We start from the raw sequence: 21,899 nt of genomic DNA, 5'->3' as shown, positions 1-21,899 counted from the left end.
GATGCACAAAACTAAGCTACAATCCTCCCTTTAATTCAATGTCTTGGTCTCCAACAGCAAACCTGTACAATGAAGCTCAATGGATTGAGTGAGCAAGTTTCAAACAGCACAGTAATTATAAACAAAGAAAGCAGAGAAAGGTTCATGCTTACATATAGAGTTTGCTATAGGGACCAACTTTAAGATTACCCTTGGATTCAACCTTGGTAGAAAAATTACCACTTGTTTGGAGCTTGACTCTAGCATAAGGAACAAAGTCAGGATCACCACCATATTCCTCAACAACCTTTTCATCTGGTTCCATGAAGACATAAATCAGACTTTCCTCGCTGGTGTAGTGGCAACAAAAAACATACGAAACCCGTCCCGTCAGCTTTTCCAATCCATTCACGTGCACATCTGCCATGAGTTTCTTCTTAGAAAAGTCATAAATGTACCACATAGCGGCAGAGTCAACAATGAGGAGATAATTACTGCATGCCAAACGAATTAGTTTCCTAGGACAAGAATCACGAATTGGCGGGAAATCGCAGGGAAGGTATCCACTCCAAAGGTTGGCCTCGATGTCATATGAGATGAGTTCCTGATACTTACCATAATAAACATAAAGCATAATGAGGGTTTTCTTAGGAGGCTTTGTTCTGTCCTCCCACAAAAAGTAAGATTTAGAACTCGACCAAAAGTCCACATGGGGCGCTTCCCTAGGCACTTCCCTTTTTTCCCATGACTCTGATTGTGAATTGTAGATTTCAACCCAATCTTTAGTATCACCCCCAAAGATGTACAAGTTGCGATGGTATGGGACTACTATGGGATTCATTCGGTAGTCGATCATGCTTCCGCATAAACTCCAAATCCAGGTCGAACCATCATACTTGAGGCACCACATTTTTGCAGGGAAAAAATGTTCCAATTCTAGCTCAAATTCAAATTTTGATCCATTGTTACACATGATACCACCAGCAATGAACAAGCTGCCACCAAGGGAACAAAATCCTTGAAAAGTTGGTAAGTTGGAATCCATTATTAGATCATCTCCAACAGGCCATTGGGCAGTCACAGGACCTCCATCTTCAAGATCAACACTTCCATGCTTGATAAAGTTGGCCTCAGTGATAGTTAACATCCTGCGCCTGAAGGTTCTTTTTCTATCTACTACATCCACATTTTCCACCAACATATATATGCTTTTTGGATCAGAACAACCAACATCATCCTAGAATTAGAACAACAATCATAGTGTTTAGAATAAAATTAGATAAGAAATTAAAACGTCATAGTTATAAACTGACCTCAGGTTCAGATTCCCCGCACATGCCATCAGCAACCGTATCTCCCGAAACCGTCGCAACAACACTTCCCCACCACTCTTCAAGATGATCATAGTATTGAACGTGATCCAAATCCCTAAAATGATTGGCGGCCTTAGCCATCAAATTCTTACCATCCCTTTTGCCCACGACAAATGCAGTGAATATGCAAGCCTTCACAACAACCGCTCCGATCCCAAAGCTCTCCGCGTTATGCATGAGCCAACTGGCGAAGTCCTTTGCTCCTTTGCTGTCGTCTAAGGCCAGTAGTTCAGGTGGTTCGGGAGGTTGGTACCAAAAATTCGAAGTTGAATCAACGAGGAGGATGAGGTTCTCCTTGGGTAGGTCTTCGGGATCATAATTCCGAGCATCTACGACCTCCAAAACGAGGCCTTTCGACTCTAACAAATTGCGGAGGCGCTCCGCTAGGGCTTCTGCAGTTGAATATCCGAGTCGCGAAACGAACAGGATCTTGCCACGTGGATTGCGTTTCGGTTGTTCTTGATGGAGTGTTATGAGGTGAGACTTGCAGATTAAGAAGAAGGTTGCGGCAGTGACCGTGGCGGCGGCCACGGTGGACGAGATAGCGGATACCGATATATCCGCCGGTAACAAAGACAACCAAAGGGGCATTATTGGCTTTTCCTGTTTGATGCAGACGTTTCAGTTAGAAGAAGGTGGCGCTGGGGCACTGGGGCAGTGATTCGACAGTGAGAGAGGCTGAGCTTAATTAAACTCGTTTTTAAAAATGGCTTAAATAATATAAATATTTATATTAAAAATAATTTATAAATAAATTATTTTGTATTTTAATTTTTTAGTTTTTAAAATATTTATTTTAAAAAAATGTGATAAAATAATTATTATAAAAAAAAGTTATTTTTTTAACTTTTATTAAGCACTTAAATAACTTTTTAAAAATTATATCAAATATTAATATTACTACTATTCAAAAATTAAAAATTAAAAAAAATAATTTTTAAAGCTTTTTAAACAGGCCATTAGTCCATCTAAATGTATTGAGCCTTCCTAAATCCCTAGTAACTAATTAATTAATACAACTATCTTATTTAAAAAAAATTATATTTAGAATGATCAATTAAAATATAAAATTTACATTTTAATCACAAAACTATAATTTTAATCTGGATTGAGTCTGTTTGAGACGTGTTTCGAACTTGATTCAAAATTATTATTGAATACAAATAATGAATTCAATCCAAAAAATATATTTTAGACAAATAAATTTTTGAATACATTAAGACGATTGATGAAGATATAAAGTATGAAAAAAGATTTTTATTAATAACACAAAATTATCTATAAAAAAATTTATTATTTTATTCTCTTCATTAAAAACTAAAATTACTTTTTGAATCTTATAAAACATATGCAGCTCTTTCGATTTCTATACATAGATTAACTTGTTTACAAGTGTTCTTATTAATTAATAGTATAATTATCCCTCATTCTATATATATTTTCTGTTATAATTGTCGGAGTTCTAGGTATGCTTCTAGTTTTTTCGAGATTTTTTATATATATTAACTACGTGGGTACTTTTATCATACTGAGAACCTCTGGTTTTCATTTTATACATATTTCTGTTGTTTTCCAGATGCAGATCGAGAGGCATCTTGTTGAGCATTTGGAGACCATCCTTACAAGCGAATAACTGTCTTTTGAGTTGTTATATTATGTTTTAGACTATGTATATATGTATATAGAATCTCCGTATGTATATTTTGTATTTTGGCCCTCCTAAAGGTTGACTTGGAGAAATAGATATTTATTCTGTAGTTTGATTTGTATTTTGGGTTGTATAAATATACATAATTACATATTTTGGCCGGCCTTAGCTTCGCAGGTCGAGTCTGGAGCTTGATATCTGTATTATGGAACTCTGTTCTGAATATTATGTTTTTAGCCTTCTTTCGATCTTTCCTATCCGTTTTACGATTAACCTTGCGAGTATGACATGATTTTCTGTTTTCGCTTTTGCTTAGCTTTTTCTTCAAAGATCCTAATTGTAAATTCTTTCAACTATATTTATGTACATATTTTACTTTTAGATGTCGTAATACCTCGCCACCTCTTCTTTACGGCTTAGAATAAGAGGATAGGGCGTGTTGGTAAGGCATACATAGTCAGTAAGGTATGGTGGAAGGTGATGGGTTCTGGAGGATTTCCGGGGCGGGGGTGGAATTGAAGGAATGTTGGAAGTAGTAGCTGGTGCCATGGAACGTTGGGTAGGCATTGGAATTGGAGAGGAATCTTGGGGTGTAGGGTCTTGTGCTGGGGTAGGTAAGGCAAAATCGGCAAACAAGTCTTTATGGAGTTGGAGGTGTGGGGAATTGCTAAAGGGCATGACATGTTCATGGAAGATCACATCTCTGGAGACAAAAAACTGTTTGGTCTCAAGGTTGTATAGTTTGTAACCCTTGTATCCAAGGGGATAGCCAAGGAAGATTGATGGAACTGCCCTGAGACAGAATTTGGTTCTGAAACTCGAATTAGTTGCTGCATAGACTAAACAACCAAAATTTCTTAAACCATCATAGTTGGGAGCTTTGTTGAATAGTAGTTCGAATGGAGACTTCAGGTTTAGTAAGGGACTTGGGGTTCTATTAATGAGAAAGGCAGCAGTGGTGATGCACTCTCCCCAAAAAGACACGAGCAGTTTAGCTTGAAAGTAGAGAGCTCGAGCCACATTAAGAAGGTGTTGGTGTTTTCGTTCTACCACGGCATTTTGCTATGGTCTATATGGACAAGAAAATTGGTAGAGAGCTCCCTTTTGCTTCAAGAAATCTTTGAGTGCAAGTGTGAGGGAGAGAGAAAGAAAATGAAGGCTAAGAAAAGGAAGGCTAAGAGTTATTATATGAAAGTTTTATTTCTATCCGTTGAAATTATAGCATATAACCACTATATAAACGTTTGTAGAATTTCAATTCAATAATTATCAACAATAACAACTACATTCACATCTTCTTTTCATATTATTATTATTATTTTATTTTATTTCCTTTTCTCTTTAGTAATTATATAGCAAGTGCATTATTGTGAGTAGTATTCAATTTCATATTACTTTGTAGCTATTAAAAGTCAAAATTCCGCTGCAGACTCAACAATTGGTATCAGAGCCAACGTTATATTATTCATTATTTGAGTGGTAAAATTCAATTTTGAATATAATGGCTTCAACTAGTAGTAATGTCAAAGTAGACAAATATGAAATCGAGAAATTCAATGGGAAAAATGATTTTTCCTATTAGAGGATGCAGATGAAAAATCTGCTTATATCACAAAAGTTACACAAGGCACTAGCAGGAAAAGAGAAAAAGTCAGAAGGAATGAAAGATGAGGATTGAGAAGAATTAGATCTTGAGGCACGGGCTGCAATAATCTTATGCCTTGAGAGGTGTGAGGGAGAAAGAAAAGGAAGGCTAAGAGTTATTATAGGAAAGTTTTATTTCTATCCGTTGAAATTATAGCATATAACCACTATATAAACGTTTGTAGAATTTCAATTCAATAATCATCAACAATAACAACTACATTCACATCTTCTTTTCATATTATTATTATTATTTTATTTTATTTCCTTTTCTCTTTAGTAATTATATAGCGAGTGCATTATTGTGAGTAGTGTTCAATTTCATATTACTTTGTAGCTATTAGAAGTCAAAATTTTGCTGCAGACTCAACAGCAAGTTCTTTTGCATTGTCCCACCTGAAACACTTAATCTTGATGCTAAACTGAGTTTCTATTAAGAAATATAAATTCTTTAAACAAGTTGTAGCATCTGATTTATTAGTCAGTAAATAAATCCAACAAAATCTTGTGGCATCATCAACAATAGTCAAGAAAAATCTTTCCATTATAAGTTGAAACTTGGTAAAGTCCCCATACATTACAATGAACAAAATCAAAAAAATTTAAAGATAAATTATTGCGGGAATCAAAAGTAAATTTTTGAAATTTCGCAAGTGGATATATCTCACAACCACTGCAATTAGCTTTATTTTGTAAATAAAGAGTATTATTTAAATGATGCAGAATTTTAGATAAAACATGACCTAAGCAAGTGTGCCACAATTGTGAGTTGCACAAATTTATTGAAATATGACTAGAATCAGAACTTGAAAGATTTGGTGATGTCAGCGACTTTGAGCAATTAGTTGGGGATGATGCCTTTAAAATGTATAGTCCTTGATGCAAATTACTCTTCTCAATCCTCTTCGATGTGAAGTTATTCTGAATAGTAAAGTATGTTGAGCCAATAATTACAGTAAAAACAGGGTTGGATAAAAAAAAGCATGTTTCTTTTTTTTTTTTTCCCTTAAAATAGAATTAAGTGAAGATGTAGGTGAATGAGGTGTAGAAAGCGTAGCAAATTCTGAAACAGACATAGACAAAGTAGTAGAATTTGATGAATGACTAGTAGTAGATTGCAAAGAGAAAAAGGTACTTACCATAGGTGGCTGAGATGTAATTCTTTCCTGCACTGTTAGTATTAGAGGAAGATAGAGATAGAGTCATGAGAGAATAGAGTTTTATAGGGAAAGCATTTTTCATCCAATAAAATATTTCTAGCTATCAAACAGTACATGATTTACATATATTTTAAGGTACATGATTTACATCTATTTATACAAATAGTATTTTAATTTATCCACCTATATATATATATACATATTTTTGTAGGATTTTTTTTAATATAAATTATAAAAAATATTTATTTTTTCAAAATTCATTTCTGAGCTTTATTTATCGAAATGTACATTTTTTTTTTCTGTATTTGGGCAAGTTCAGCACACTCCACAGCTAACTCTATAAAAATGAGCAAATTCACCTTATTCTCCGACAAATTCCACTCTAAATACATCAAATTGAGTTTGAAAAGTTAACAATGATAAGCATTATCATCGTCTCCAAAATACATAAGAGTACACAGAAATAAGTCGTATTTTATTTTTGGGAAATAGTTATTTTTTTAATTTATAATTAAATTTTTTTTTGTTAAATATGACTTATTCCAGTATATCTGTATATTTTTGGAGACGATGATAATAATTGCTATATATCCAAAAAATTATAATAGTAAAAGAAAAAAATTTTGCAGATATTTGTGAAGTCCCTGATCCCCGACAAATACAGAATTTGCCATTCCTATTTAAAACTAGTGAAAGATGTTTATATCTAAACTAACATTATATTTTTTATTGTTTTATTAATATCTTATAATTTAAATTAAAAGATAATATAAAATTTTTTAATATACTATTATATTGGTCAACTAAAGCTATAAATATCAACCCTTCTTTCTCCAAACTCACAGAATCAAACACAAAGTCTGCAGGTATTGTTTCTGTGCATGCTGCTTCCTTGAATGGTATAATAGTACTTGAGACTGATCTTTTAATGTTATTTGTTTCATGTGCTATTAATGGCGTAATATATACTATGTGTTAGAACTGGATAAATGTGTCAAACGTAATTTTTGACTTGTAAAAGGCCCCTTTAATTGGAATAATGTCATTATCCGAATGATATTGGGTTTAATTTGTATTCTTTGTAAAAGATTCAAGATTTGATGTCTACACTTGACTACCACCACGGGTTTGGTTCCAGGATCCATTGATCAAGGAAACGACTATAAATCTATCTCTGTTATTATGGTGATGATTTTTTGTTGATCAAGTGTTGTTGTGTTATTAAAGTGTAAGCAAAAGTAAAGGAATTTTCTTTTTTTGTATTAAGCAGCTTCCTGCCTGCTTGCACGGGCACCTGCCCTGTTCTGTTCCTATCTGTCTTTATTATTATTAAAATCTAATAAATAAAATAAAATTTTAAAATTTATATAACCATCATTACATACATTATATAAATTAAAATAAAATTTTAAATATGATATAATTTATTAATTATTTTATTAATTATTTTTTATATATATATATATATAAATCCAGTCTGTCTCGTCCTGCTGAAAATCTACTTCGGTGCGGGGTGAATAATTACCCGCTCCGAACGGAAAGGGACGAGTGGTACGGCGAATTCGAATCGTGTTGCCATCCTTACTTTCTGCCACGGACTAGTGTAGCAAAAATAAATAAATAAAACATTTAAAACAAAATATTAATGTTGATTCGGTCTAATTTGGGTAAATAATTTAAATAAAATCTTTTGAAAAAATAACTTAAAATATAAGAATTTTATTAATAATAGTTTATAAATAAATTATTTTGTGTTTGAATTTTAGTTATAGAAGTACTTGTTTTAAAGTTGTAGCATTTGGGTAAATAAGTCAAACAAATACAATTTTTTTACATAAGACAATAAATATTAAAATAACGATGATAATAAATACCTTCTAATAAAATTCTAATTCACAATAATATTAATGACAATGCCAAAAAAATTATTATGTAGTTAATATTTAGTGTTTTATTGTGTATAATATAATAGGTAAAAATTAAAAATAAATATAAAATATATATCACGTATGTTTTATTGTTTTTTATGGAGATGCCATTTTTTTGTTGCTTAATATACATCCTTTGTGTTCAAATAATTAAGACGATAGCATATATTATGTAGTGATGTGGAATTATGTATGAGTAGCTAGGTTTTTCTATATTTTCTGTTTTGAATGATACAAACTGTGAATGAAATAATCGTTATGTTAGTTTTTGACGCTCAAAACACATTTGTCAATATATGTTAACCCTCAACTTAAATTAAGTTAATCTTTATATATATATATATAAACACTAAAAATTAATTATTAAAATAATTATTTATATAAAATATATATTAAAAATATTTTTTAATAATATATGTATATAAATAAATATATTAACTAATTTAGTAACTTAACTTTTCAATATATATAAAAAAACGATTTTATTAGGGAACTAAATAGGAAGGTAGTCAACTATAATTAACTAGTTGAAAAAACAAGAAGTCTATTATAAAAAAGAAAAAACAACCTTCCACTATCTTAATTTTTCGAATCAAAACTAAAAATACAAAAAATTGACTTAAGTCGACTTAAATTGTAGTTGGTTCTTTAAACTTTTTTAAAAGAAGTAAAAAAAAAATACGAGAAACAAAAATATGACTCCATGCCCCCTCCCTCCCTTCTTATTCAGCACCAATGAGTGCCTTCAAATAAAAATGTTTAGTCACTATGGTCTGGTAAAGCACAACATTAGACCAAGGTTTGAGCTAAGGCCAATATTCACATATAGATTACTAATCTACATAGTATGCAGGGACTAAACATGTTTGGTGGTGAACAAATATTTTATTCAAATAAAAACTAGCGGAACCCACATAAATTTTATCATTCTTTCTCACATCCTCTGTATTTGTTGTACATCCTTATTATGTATCAGAATCTACAGGTTGAGCCAAAGCTATGGCCGCAAAAATGCAAAAACAATAGATAATAACAAGGTCTTTTCTTACGTATATAAATAAAAGAACAGAATGATTGAACTAGCAAAACTAATTTTTGTGTGTGGTTTGCTTTCTACTGAAAATACTGGAGGACTTCTCAAATGGTTTAATTTATTTATGATTAAAATATATGTAATAATCAGCTATTCATTCTCCATTCATGAGGTCTAACACAAGTGATAATTGTTCGGATTATTTTAAGTCCAATATTTAGAGGCAGCCAAACAACGTGTGTGCAATAGTTTTCATAACTAGGATTAGTCGTTGGCTTCTAATCTTTGGATAACTGATGGTTTATACCTTTTAAAGAGCGGAAAACATAATCATTCCGCTGAAAATAATAATCACAACTATTACAGAATGTGCATGCTTGTGTATAAAGCCAACAAATCGAGTTTCTTAATTCAATTCTTTGTTTTTTTCACTAACTAAGCCTTAATTTGATATTTGTTTGTCTTCCTAAAGAAAATATTTAATTTCTCATGCTGTACAATTCAATTAAATGCCAAGAATTGGGTGGGTGCCATTTTTTTTCTTAATATGCTGAACAAGGTGGTTTGAATACATTTTCTACATGATAAAAGTATTAGAGTTTAAAGGACAAATTTATAGATAGTTAAGTTAGTTATAGTTTTAGTTTAGGTAATTATGACAGCTGGCACTCTAATCAGCTATAAATACAAGCTAAAGTCGTAACTAATTTTATTCTTCTTAGGCACTATAAAAATCTCTCTCTCCAGATTTTCACTACTCAAGTTTATTACTTTTCCTTTCTCTTCTCACTTGTGCCAGATACCTTACAGGCTTACATTACGATGTTAAATTTTTTTTTTTTGTATTTTATTAAATCTGTTTTTGAGAAAAAATATTTTCCCTTGGGCTAAGCCCAAAATACCCTACCCAAATTTTAAATTCCAACTCCCACGAACTCAGAGTCCCATTCTGAAATGGTTGTCCTAGATTGGTTGAAGTGATTGGGCCTGGAGCGAAGTGGGCTAAAAACTTTGTGGCTCCTTCATGGCAATTTGTAATTAGTTTTCTCTTCTTTGGACTTTAGTCCCATTTCAATACAAAAAAAAAGTTTTAAGTTGAGGAATACAAAAAAAAAAATGAAAGTTTAGAAACTTTTATGTCAAAATTAGTAGGTATGTCATATGTGAATAGGTTAATTTTTATTCTTCTTATTGCATCAAAAATCCCTCGTTAAGTTCATATGAGAGCATTTAAAACCTTGGACCACTTATCAATGGATCTAAGTAGGAATAAGATCAATATTATTAGAAAAAATACAGTTAAACAACTTCAATTAATAATTATTAATTATATATTTTTAAAAAAATAAAAAATAAAAAATATAATTTATGATCCTGACAAATTAAAATACATAATTTTCTATCATAGTAAAAATATATATAAGAGTACTTTTGGAGTACCGTATTTATACTTAAATTATAGAAATAATATTAATATTATATTAATATTATATTAATAATTTTGGAGACGATAATAATGATTGTCATAGACCCAAAAAATTATAATAGTTGAGACAAAAACTAACATTTCAATAAATAAAGTTCAGAAATAGATTTTAAAAAAAATAAATATTTTTTATAATTTATATTAAAAAAAATCTTATTTTTGTAGGTTAACTTTCTCATGGATATTCATAATCTCTTCCTTCACCGTTATGAAATTTTGTTGCCTAATATAAAGCTTACAATGAAATTTGTTGGGAGGAGCGTCAGAATTTTTTTGTTATGTTCAGCTATCATCGCTTAACCGCATTTTTTGTGGAAGGAATAGAGATTTAATATATTAAAAAACGGTTAGTTTTTTTTTTTTTTTTTTTCTTTTACTCGATCATCTTTTTCATAGAAATACATATTAATAATATTTTTATAATTTAAATATAAATATGGTACTCCAAAAGTACTCCTATATTAATATTATAAAAATATTATATTAATAATCTTTTAAATGTATATTTTTTTATTCTAGTAAAAATATACATAAGAATATTCTTAGAGTGTCGTATTTATATTTAAATTATAGAAATATTATTAATATAATATTAATATATATTTCTATAAAGGAGATGATCCAGCAAATTTCGATATATTAAATATGTATTCCTTTCACAAAGAATGCGGTTAAGCGATGATAGTTGAACATAAAAATAAATAAAATAAGACTACAAAAATAAGGGAAAAATTATAAATTAATTAGCAAAATTAGAAGATTACTATCTAAACTTTTTCTCGTGCCAACAAATCTCATTTGTAAGCTTTATACTGGACAACAAAATCTCGTAATGTTGACAGAAGAGATTATGAATATGCGTGAGGGAGTTAACCTACAAAAATAGAATTTTTTTTAATATAAATTATAAAAAATATTTATTTTTTTAAAATTTATTTTTGAACTTTATTTACCGAAATGCATGTTTTTGTCTCTACTATTATGATTTTTTGGTTCCATGACAAATTGACAATTATTGTCATTGTTTTCAAAAATATTAATATAATATTAATAATATTTTTATAATTTAAATATAAATACAGTACTCCAAAAGTACTCTCATGTATATCTTTACTAGAATAGAAAATTATGCATTTTAATTTAACTGTTTTTAGAATAGAAAGAGATTAAATTTTTTATGGATTATATTTATTATGTATTATAAATATAATTAATTAGAATAAATATAAAAAAATTTAAATTTAAATTTATTTATAAAATTTAAATTATAATAAAATTAACTTATATTGGCTTGTAGAAGAGTTGTTTACTTGTTTCCATACTTCTCCTAAACCAATTAACTAAATATGGTTTGTAGGGAAATCTTTGATAATATATGACAAATCACGAAGAGGCACCATCATAAGAAAAGTTATGGGCATAATTGCGCGGTGTCTTGGAGCAAAAAGCCTAAAACGGAAGGAAAACTGTGTTTTTTGTTTTAATTTCTAGGTCAAGATTTTTTTTTTTTGGGAGAAATCAGTTGAGAGATCTATATTCTGTGTTTATAATTTTTTTTGTTATAATTGGATCAATTATAAGGTATATTGGGCTACGATCTAAAGAGGAAACCCATTTAATGTATGCCAACCCAGCCCATACCTATAATGGGTTATAGAAGATAATTAACAAACACTAGAAATCGCGCATGAAAAAACAAAAAACACTAAAAATCACGAAGCAGCAAGAAATGTAGATGGAGAGATTTCGAGGGAAAGGTAAAAGAAATTTTAATTTAATTTTTTAAAACCTAGAAAATTATACAATTTCATTCCCTGCCAAATTCTTGACTTTGGTTTTTGTCATAAATCTAATGCTTATTTTATTAGCTTTTTTTTATTATTAATTTATCGTAAGAGTTTAATTTTAATGTATTGACAGTGTAAAATATTTTACACAATCATTAATATGAACTCGATTATTCTAAACAGTAACTCAATTAGACCAAATGACCAAACATCAGAGTAGAAGAGTACTATAATAAAGAAACAACCGGCATAGATAAAAGATTATGAAATTTAGTGGGTGCATTACAGAAAAATAATTTTATTAGCGACTTAGTTATAACAACTTAGTGGATGGTTGATTTAAAAGAGAGGCAAGAGGACAAAAGAGGAATGCCAAAAATTATACTGTGTTAGTGGAGCCTCTCTTGCTCATCTCTTATTGTTTCATACATTAAAGATTGTTGATATTGCTGCTTGTATTTTACTATTGATTTTGGAAATTGCTTTAGAAATTGATTGTTCTAACAGATTTATCAGTGATTCAATTACATCTGTTCTTTTAAATAATTATTTATGTGATTAATATAAAAAAATATTATTTTTACGGGTAAAGTATATTTTTTGTCCCTGAAGTTTCACAAAAGTTTCAAAAATACCCCTAGGTTTTATTTTGTTTCAATTTTGTCCCAAAAGTTTTCGATTTACATCAAATATACCCCTGTCGACTAATTTTTCAAAATATTTAAGACCAATTTAACAACAATTTCATAAGAACAACCCCCAATATAAGCAAATCAAGCATAATTTTCATGTATTATTGTTAGATTGATCTTAAATTTTTTAAAAAATTTAGCTGTCAAGGATATATTTGATGCAAATCGAAAACTTCTGGGACAAAATTGAAACAAAATAAAACTTAGGGGTATTTTTGAAACTTTTATTAAACTTTAAGGACAAAAAGTATACTTTACCCTATTTTTACTTATATGACATTATATAACTAAATACATGAATATAATTATTTTATACGAATAATATATTAAAATTAAATTTATAACTATAAATATAAAAAATTAATTTTCATGTATTATAAAAGTATTTTACACAAATATCCAGTGATACCATGCTAATTCAAGTAATTAGTTTTCAAACTCAATGGTCATAAACAAATTAAATGAATTGAATGAGTTGCATGAAATTAAAGCCACCAACGATCTATATAGTATATACTACTTGTTCATACCCTGACTCAATACGATGGTCTAGGTCCAAGTAAGTCAAAAAGATTCAACTTAAAGATTGGCCTTCACCACTTATCCAACTTCATTCGAAAGAGGTCGGGCTCCACATAGGCTCCTCCCCAAAGAGGTCGGGCTCCACATGAGTTGGCAGATAACACTTATTCAAATAAGTAACTGTCCGCCAAAGTCTCTCATCCACTTCCAGAAGAAATATCTCAATAACCCTAAGATAAAGGGACAGTTATCCACCTTCAGAAGTGGAACTACTCCAACGGGTGAGGGATATTATAAGGTATCTGACTTGAGTGGAGCCGAGCTCCCAAGATCGTGGCATGCTTGCAACATGAGGAGGTATTATAGCTAGAAGTGAACTCCATTTCCAGATGTACTCTTTTTTCCGACTTCATGATTTTTTCGCAAAGAGGGTTTTCCTAAAGGGGATTTTAACGAGGCATCAAAGTGGGGACTAAGGGTTAATAGTCTTGAAATCCCTTAGTAGCTAAGTTAAATTTTATAAAATTTACCTCCATCAATAAATAAAGATTTTATTCTACCTCTTTATAATTCTATTATTGTCATCATTATTCTATGAAACGCACCGATTTAAGCTCGAAAAAGCGTAAAAATTCCATGACCGACCTAAGTGACCGGCAGGATAAAACGACGAGGTACAAGTCGGTATAAAGAGGTTACAAAGACGATCATGATAACTCGGGAACAATACCACTAAACGACTTACTAGTCGAAAAATCCGAGAGAAAATCGAAATGCATCGCAAAAATAACCTAAGTCACGAAAACAATTCAATAAGCAAGAATTGAATATGTAAGGAATACAAAAGAGATAGGAAAATCCCAAGGGTAGAAGCGAAGGCTTTCTCAAATTTTCAAAAAAGAGTTTTTTTAGCAAATGAAATTGTTTAACTTAGACAAAACAACCCACACGACAAAAGTTTTTTTCGCAAACGGTTTTAAAACCTCAAGAAGACAAAAGCGTCAAAACAATCCACAAAATATGCATAATCAAAATATTTTGTTAAAGGCCCTTATCCAAAAAAAGACCAAGAAAACAAATACCTTTTTGTTAATGATCCTATTAAGGATCAATATGTCAGAAACCAACACCACACAATCACATAAAATAAATTGTTCAAAAAAAAGGCCCACAAGCCAGGCGCTAATAACTGAAATCACTGAGAAGGAAGATTGGAGTCATCAAGGGGAATAGAGCTCCGGTCTACTGCAGAAGTCGGAGGGGTCGGAGCGATCTCTTTGGCGGCAGGAGTCGGAGCTTCAGAAGAACTCGGCCGGAATCTCTCCTGTTGCTCCTCGTGAGGAGGAGACTCAACAACACGTTGCCCACGAGTCTTCAGCTCAGAATCGGTCTCAGGGCGAGGAGGAGAAACAATCACTGGACCATTAACTTCTTTTCCCTCTCCTGAAGCTTGGCCAGCTCCTCCTTCAGCCAGACATTCTCCCCCTGAAGCCTCTTCTCTTCTTTTTGATACAGGACAATCGTCCCCTGAAGGTCCTCCACAGTTTTTTGGAAAGAGCTCAAAGAACTCAAGGGAATTTTGCCCAAGATGTCAAGAAGAGCAGTGCAAATTCCAGCAGTCCAAACTCCCCCCCGAACCAAAATCTGAAGATAATTTCGAAGGGAAGCATCATCCATAGCAATTTGGCTATGAAGAAAGATGTGCTTCTGAACGAATTTCGGACCGTCCAAGTTGGCCTCCCTAGAAGGGGAAGAACCCGTCTCCGAGGTCTTACGTTTCTTTTTTTTCGGGTTCAGAAGGAGGTCGAACTGGGGGGACAGGGGCAGGAGGAGGAAGAGGAGAAGCAGAGGCAGAGGTTACCAAAATTGGGAGAGAAGAGGTCCCCGAGTCATGAAGAGGAGGAGGAACGCCAGTAGTTTCGACCTTCGCAGCATCAGCTCGGGTACGAGCCTTCCCCTTGGCTTCCTAGACCTTTTGATAGGCAGCACTAGACCCACTTTTCACCATTTCTGAAAATATACGAAAAGGCAATCAACTTACAAAATCGGAGGAAAACACGTTGCAAATCAGAACTTGTTAAAAATGGCTACAAAGAAAATCAAAACTACCTAGCTCGGATTGGATTAAACTTGGAGAACTAAGAAAGAATTTTTTAGTGTCCAGATTCGGATCTCCCCCAGGCCTCTCGAAAAAACCCAATAATGGCCTCCTCCACCTCATCCAAATCATCCAAACTATATTTTTCAATAGGGGAGGCCTCCAACCAGTACAGAGAAAATCGGGGCTGGCTATTCTCATCTAAGAAAAAAGGATGGTGGCCCTCTACAGCCTGGACCTTGAAGAAAAAGTTTTTAAAATCGTAGAAGGATTCGTCAAAAATGGAAAATACCTTTCGATCCTGAATAGCTCGGAAAGACACCCATTGTTGTGTGTTTTGCCTACTAAAAGGTCGGGTAAGGTGGAAGAGATAGAAAAAGATTCTTAGAAGAAGTCGGAAAATCAAGCTCTTGGCTTACAAGTTGGTAGATCCTCATGAAACCCCAAGAATTGGGATAAAGCTGGGTAGGGACAACTCGGCAGTGGGATAAGACCTCCATTTCAAAATCAGAAAAAGGGAAGAAAACCCCTAAGCGGGTAAAAAAGGCAGTCGTACATTGTTAGAATATAATTAGGATCAATTAGTATTATTTAGTATATCTGAATATTTATTATAGGAGATTACGTTTTTATTATTACGATTCTCTTAGTACCTATAAATACCCTTTTTATATTGTATCATTCTAGACAACTTAAATTGACAACTTGAATAGACAATTCGAATACACTAAATAATATACAAATTCTTTCTCCAATTTAGTCTCTTGTTTCTAACATGGTATTAGAGCCATGATATCCTCCTTGAAGAGGATATGTTGTTTTTCTTGCGGTGAAATCACCGTAGTTTTTTTATTTTTTCTATGCCATTCTTCTTTCCCTTTTGTCACTCTTTTGATATTTTTTCATCTCACCGACTAGCCTATTTTTTCTGTCTTGTGTTTTTTTCGAGTCGTATGATCAAACACCATTGTCATCCGCTGCTTACCTATTTTCATGAAGAAATCATATAGTTTTCACTCTCTTTCGGCAGTTCTATCTGCGTTCTCTCGTGGCAGTTTTGTTTGCGTTCTCTCGTGGCAGTTCCATCTGCGTTCTCTTGTGGCAGTTCCGTTTGTGTTCTCTCAGTTCCGTCTGCGTTTCGTTTGTGCTTTCTTGTGGCAGTTCCGTCTGCGTTTCTTTCTGGCAGTTCCGTCTGCACTTCCTTAATATAGTGGCAGTTTTGTCTGCGCTTCCTTCAGACTAGCGGCAATTCCATCTGCGCTTCCTTCAGACTAGCGGCAGTTCCATCTGCGCTTCCTTCTGATAGTTCCGTCTGCACCTGTTTTATCAGTTTATGCAGTTTTTTTTCTCTTTATTTCGTTGTTTTAAATAACTTTCAAACTCAAGTTGCCACTTGAGTTTGAGGGGATGTTAGAATATAATTATAATCAATTAGGATCAATTAGTATTATTTAGTATATCTGAATATTTATTATAGGAGATTACATCTTTATTATTACGATTCTCTTAGTACCTATAAATACCCTTTTTATATTATATCATTCCAGACAACTTAAATAGACAACTTGAATAGACAATTTGAATATATTCAATAATATACAAATTCTTTCTCCAATTTAGTCTCTTGTTTCTAACATACATAAAGAAAAAGTGAGGGTCGGAATCAGCAACCCTCCCAGAACAAACCCAGTCCTCAGGATCTGGGGCCACTAATTTATACTTATGCTCGTCAGCCTCCAAACTACAAATCCTATTATGGGTACGAAACTCGGTAATAAAATCTAAAGGCTTCTCAATAAGCACAGAATCATCTACCCATTTCAAAAGGGTCTCAAGGATACGGGAAGACATTTTTCCGACAAAGGAGGAAGAGGTATAAAAGCGATAAGACCTACAAAGAAAAATGAAGTCATCAAAAACAGGGTTCTCAAAGACAAGGCAGTTTCTTCCAAAAGCAAATAAGAAAAAGAATCATCAGGCGGCAACAACTATATCTAATAAACATGCAAAAATCCTAAAGCCTCGCATTACAAACTAAGGAATGATAAAGGCATGAAATTCTCCTCAAACGTACAAACGTGCCAAACAGAAATAAAGAAAGCACTATACAAATGATAAAGGAAGGTAGATAAGAATTAACATTTTTCTGTAGAATCGAAGAGAGATAGTCGCAACAGCAGAAAATAATGAAGCACTCGAGAATGAAAGACCAAAAGGATTTTTTGAACGAGAAAGAGTGAGAGTGCAGGAAAAAAACTTCGAAAGAGAAGACGAAAGAAAACAAAGAAAGAAAATGGAAAAGTATTTATAACATGCCAGGGGCACAACAGTAAAATAACGCGATCATTAAAGAAATGCGCCGATACCAATGTAACTGCTCCCACGTGTAAATGTGAAACCCCAAATGGACGCAACGTTTGATTAGACACGACGGTTGAGAAATTTGGAATCACGTCGGTTTTTAAAATCACGTTGGTTTCCGACTTGAACGAATCCAAATTTAATTAATACTCGAATCCAAATCATAGCAAAGAGATCGGACTCGAGTAGGTGCACTGTTCATACCATGGCCCAATACTATGGTCCAGGCTCATGTAAGTCAAAAAGGCCCAACCTAAAGATTGACCTTCACCACTTACCCAACCTCATTCGAAAGAGGTCGGGCTCCACATAGACTCTTCCCCAAAGAGGTCGGGCTCGACATGAGCTGGCAGATAACACTTATTCAAATAAGTAACTGTCCCCTAAAGTATCTCATCCACTTTCAGAAGCAATATTTCAACAACCCTAAGATAAAGAGACAGTTATCCACCTTCAGAAGTGGAACTACTCCAACAGTGGTTCTTGGATCACCACTATAAATACACTGATACACTCAGGTAAAACTAAGTTTCAATATATTCTAAAATTGCTTAACCAATTTAGGCATCGGAATGTCTTTGCAGGTACCACCCCCCATTCTTCAAACACACAACTCGGACGACGGCTTCTGAATACATACAAGTTGGAGGCCACCTTCTATTAACGTTTGGGCTAGGGGTGCACATGGGCCCGGTGAAGTCGGGTTTGATGTGACGCAGACCTGACTCGAAATATACAACGGGTCTATTTATTAGACCCGAACCCGACCCTAGACCCGATGAAACCAATACACTTTCGGGCCACAATTATACCGGGTGAAAACCGGGCCCTTAACATTACATTACATTGATACCTTTTTGTAAGCTAGCATGTAAAAATATCCAAATTTTCAAGACTCCAACCATTATTTAACATGGTAAAATTCACTTAGAAAAATATAACAAGAACCAACCATTCTTTAAAATTAAAGCATAACCACAATCAATACTAAAGCAAAACCACAATCAATACTAATATTGTCTAATAATTCCAAATATTTAAATTAATACAAATAACACAATATTATGCATTAGTCTAAAGTCTTATGCATTCTAAATATAAAACATTAACTTATAGTCTTATAATGACTAATAACAAAAAATATTAAGGTTTACAATACTTAAATTCCACATAAAAATAGTCATGATCCATCACTAATAACACAAAATATTAATTGTGTATGATGACCGGGCCGACTTCGGGTGTTCCGAACTATGGCCCGGATCCGACCCGAAATAATGACCAGGTCTATTTTTGAGACCCTTACCCGACCCTAAACCTGATGAAATCACACTAAATTAGCCCCTAAAGTGTTCGGGATTGGGCCGAGCCGAATCTGTGCACCCCTAGTTTGGGCCAATCTTACAACTCTAATTCACCTATCTCAGGTTACCTAAGTAACACCACCCATGGATGACTTTTCAAACTTAAATAAAAAATGGAAACAATACAATTTTATAGTTACATTGAATCAAAATTTATGGATTCATACGTTAGCCCAAACCAATAAAGACATACCTCTAACAATCAATCAATTAGGTTGAAGCTATACGTCAGTATATTTCCTCATTTATTCTCTCTTGTCCGTTATCACCTGCCTCATTTTGAAATGACCCTTTGCCATTTCAGTTAAACATCTTATAAATTCTCTTTCATCACTCAAACAAATGAAACAATCAATATCATGCGTAAATGCTTGTCAGAATTAGTTACTAATTCAAATATGCCCGTAAAAGTATACAATCAACCCGCTGTATTATCTATCAATTTATTATTTTATTTTTATTGTTATGCAGCTGGAAATAAATAAACAACTCCGTTTTGTCCCATGTTTAATATGTAAATATATAAATATGTGTTGGCTTAACCACTCAAACGGTCATTATCAAAGGGGTGGGAGATACTTGTTAGTTGTGGGCGAGTGGTTTCTTCTTTCAAACACCAAAATAATAAGAATTTAATTTTATGCACCTAAAATATGTTCTATAATTAATTGTGTATTGATGTATTAGCTAAAATAACTAATTTCAAATTCACTATTTATAAATATTTAAACACATATATCGAAATTAAATTCAAATAATAATTAATAAATAAATAAAATTCGCTTGACAGAATGAAAATTTGAAGTAGTTTAAGCAGAACAGTAGTTAGTACTAATCAGTTACTAAACACTAACCAACCGAGTCTTAAATAAAGGCACCGATAGCGTGATCATACGTGTAACCGTTACCCCAACCGCGTGTTAGTTTGACAGCTGTATCCTAGTAACTGCCTCCAATAACCGCCACGACCGGTCACTTTCCACCGGCCCAACCGGTTATTCTTATCTTTCCGTTTTCCCCAGTAAACGAACTCTTATTAGTTATTAATATTCTCTCTTATAAATATTTATTTGTTCTTCAACGTCTCATATTTTCTTTATAATAAGACTCAAAGAATCACAGAGCTTGGTGCTCTGTTTCGCTTTTGTGTTGGAATTTGATTTTATTCTTATTGCAATGGATCGAGTTAAGGGCCCGTGGAGCCCGGAGGAGGACGAGACGCTGAGGAGGCTGGTGGGAGCCCACGGGCCGAGAAACTGGACTATTATCAGCAAGTCCATTCCAGGCCGATCCGGCAAGTCGTGCCGGTTGCGGTGGTGCAACCAGCTGTCACCGGAGGTGGAGCACCGCGCATTCACGCCGGAGGAGGACGATATCATCGTCAGAGCCCACGCTGAGTTCGGAAACAAGTGGGCCACGATAGCCCGGTTACTTAACGGAAGAACCGATAACGCCGTCAAGAATCACTGGAACTCTACGCTCAAAAGGAAATGCCGCTCTTCTGCTTCTGACGCCGTCACCGTCGCCGTTTACCCCGACGCGCAGCCTCTTAAAAGATCCGCCAGTGTCGGCCCGTGCCACGTTACCACGCCTAGCAGCCCGTCGGGCTCTGAGCTCAGCGATCCGGGGCTTCCCTCTCTGTCAGCTCCGGGTTCGGATCCAAGAACGTTGCTGAGCTTGTCGCTGCCGGGATCATCGGGATCAGGCGCAGGCTCAGATTCGATTAAAGATGGGCTTGGTTCTGGGCTTAGTCCTGATCCTGACCCGGCCCAAATGTTCAGTCCGGAGTTCTTGGCGATGATGCAAGAAATGGTGAGGAAAGAGGTTAGGAATTACATGTCGATGGTTGAAGAGAACGGGGTTCGCATGCAGCAGACGGAAGCGATTCGAAACGGTGTTATGAAACGAATGGGAATTAGAAACGGAATAGAGAGGTAAAAAGACGGTGTTGCCCCTTGGAGCAGGAACAGTTTTCTTTTTCTTTTTCTGTGCTTTCTTTCCGAACGGTTATTAGATTAGTTTTCAACTTTTCATTTTCATTTCCCTTCAGTCCTTCACTCGAGGGCAAAACAAAAAAAAAAGAGTTGGAATAATTTTGGTGGTGTACAGAATGAACATAGAACTGAGTGATGATTCAATTTTAATTGCGCATTTTGCTGAGGAATGATACCGTGGCCAATTATGAATATCATATGATGAATAAATAAATAAAACCGCCATACGTTATTTAAAAATTGAAGAGAAATGATTGTGATGAGCGTGCATAATGAAAATGATGATGATGAAGGGGTGGGTCAGAGATTGGTGTATTGAACTAAAATTGCTGATTCTGGTGGAAAACAAGTTGGTGATGGAGACAGAAAGTTTAAAATTAAAAACAAAAAAAAAAAAAGAAAAGAAACTGTTTTTGTTTGGATTCGGCAAATTGAAGGAAGAAGAAACATAAAAAAAAGTGGGGTCAGAGTTGGAAGGTTTTTGTTTCTTGGCGGTGGGAACTTGTTGGGTAAGTGATTGACAGATTGAGTGATGCCAAGTTGCCAACCCATTTAGGGCATGTGATAAATAAGGAAAAACAATACTCTCTATCTATACTCAATTCTACCTCATTTTTATCAGTTAATTTAGTTTGGATTTTGATTTCCTCAAATTTAAATCACTTCAAATCATACCCAGCTTCATCATTCATCAACTCACTTACGGCATTCAGGTTAAAATCTTTTAAATTAATGCATGTTGCAGTCTAGATAGCTGGATTTAAATTTGATTCAAAACAAAATATTTGCATATATTTAGTTAGATATATCAAGTTACTTAAGCTAGTAAA

At 33.4% G+C, this 21,899-nt stretch overlaps 1 protein-coding gene across 1 annotated transcript; it reads left to right on the top strand.

Moving 5' to 3' along the window:
- The first annotated feature begins 19,388 nt into the window (after positions 1 to 19,388).
- On the top strand, positions 19,389 to 21,239 carry LOC112756086 (transcription factor MYB44). The gene has a single exon (XM_025804513.3). The coding sequence runs from the start codon at positions 20,252 to 20,254 to the stop codon at positions 21,011 to 21,013; it is 762 nt and encodes a 253-aa protein (XP_025660298.1). The 5' UTR covers positions 19,389 to 20,251; the 3' UTR covers positions 21,014 to 21,239.
- Positions 21,240 to 21,899: the final 660 nt, after the last annotated feature.

This window comes from Arachis hypogaea, chromosome 6 (assembly GCF_003086295.3).
Source record: "Arachis hypogaea cultivar Tifrunner chromosome 6, arahy.Tifrunner.gnm2.J5K5, whole genome shotgun sequence".
Classification (NCBI taxonomy): Eukaryota; Viridiplantae; Streptophyta; class Magnoliopsida; order Fabales; family Fabaceae; genus Arachis; species Arachis hypogaea.
The sequence above is the reverse complement of the archived record's forward strand: the minus strand, read 5'-3'. Positions and strand labels throughout refer to the sequence as shown.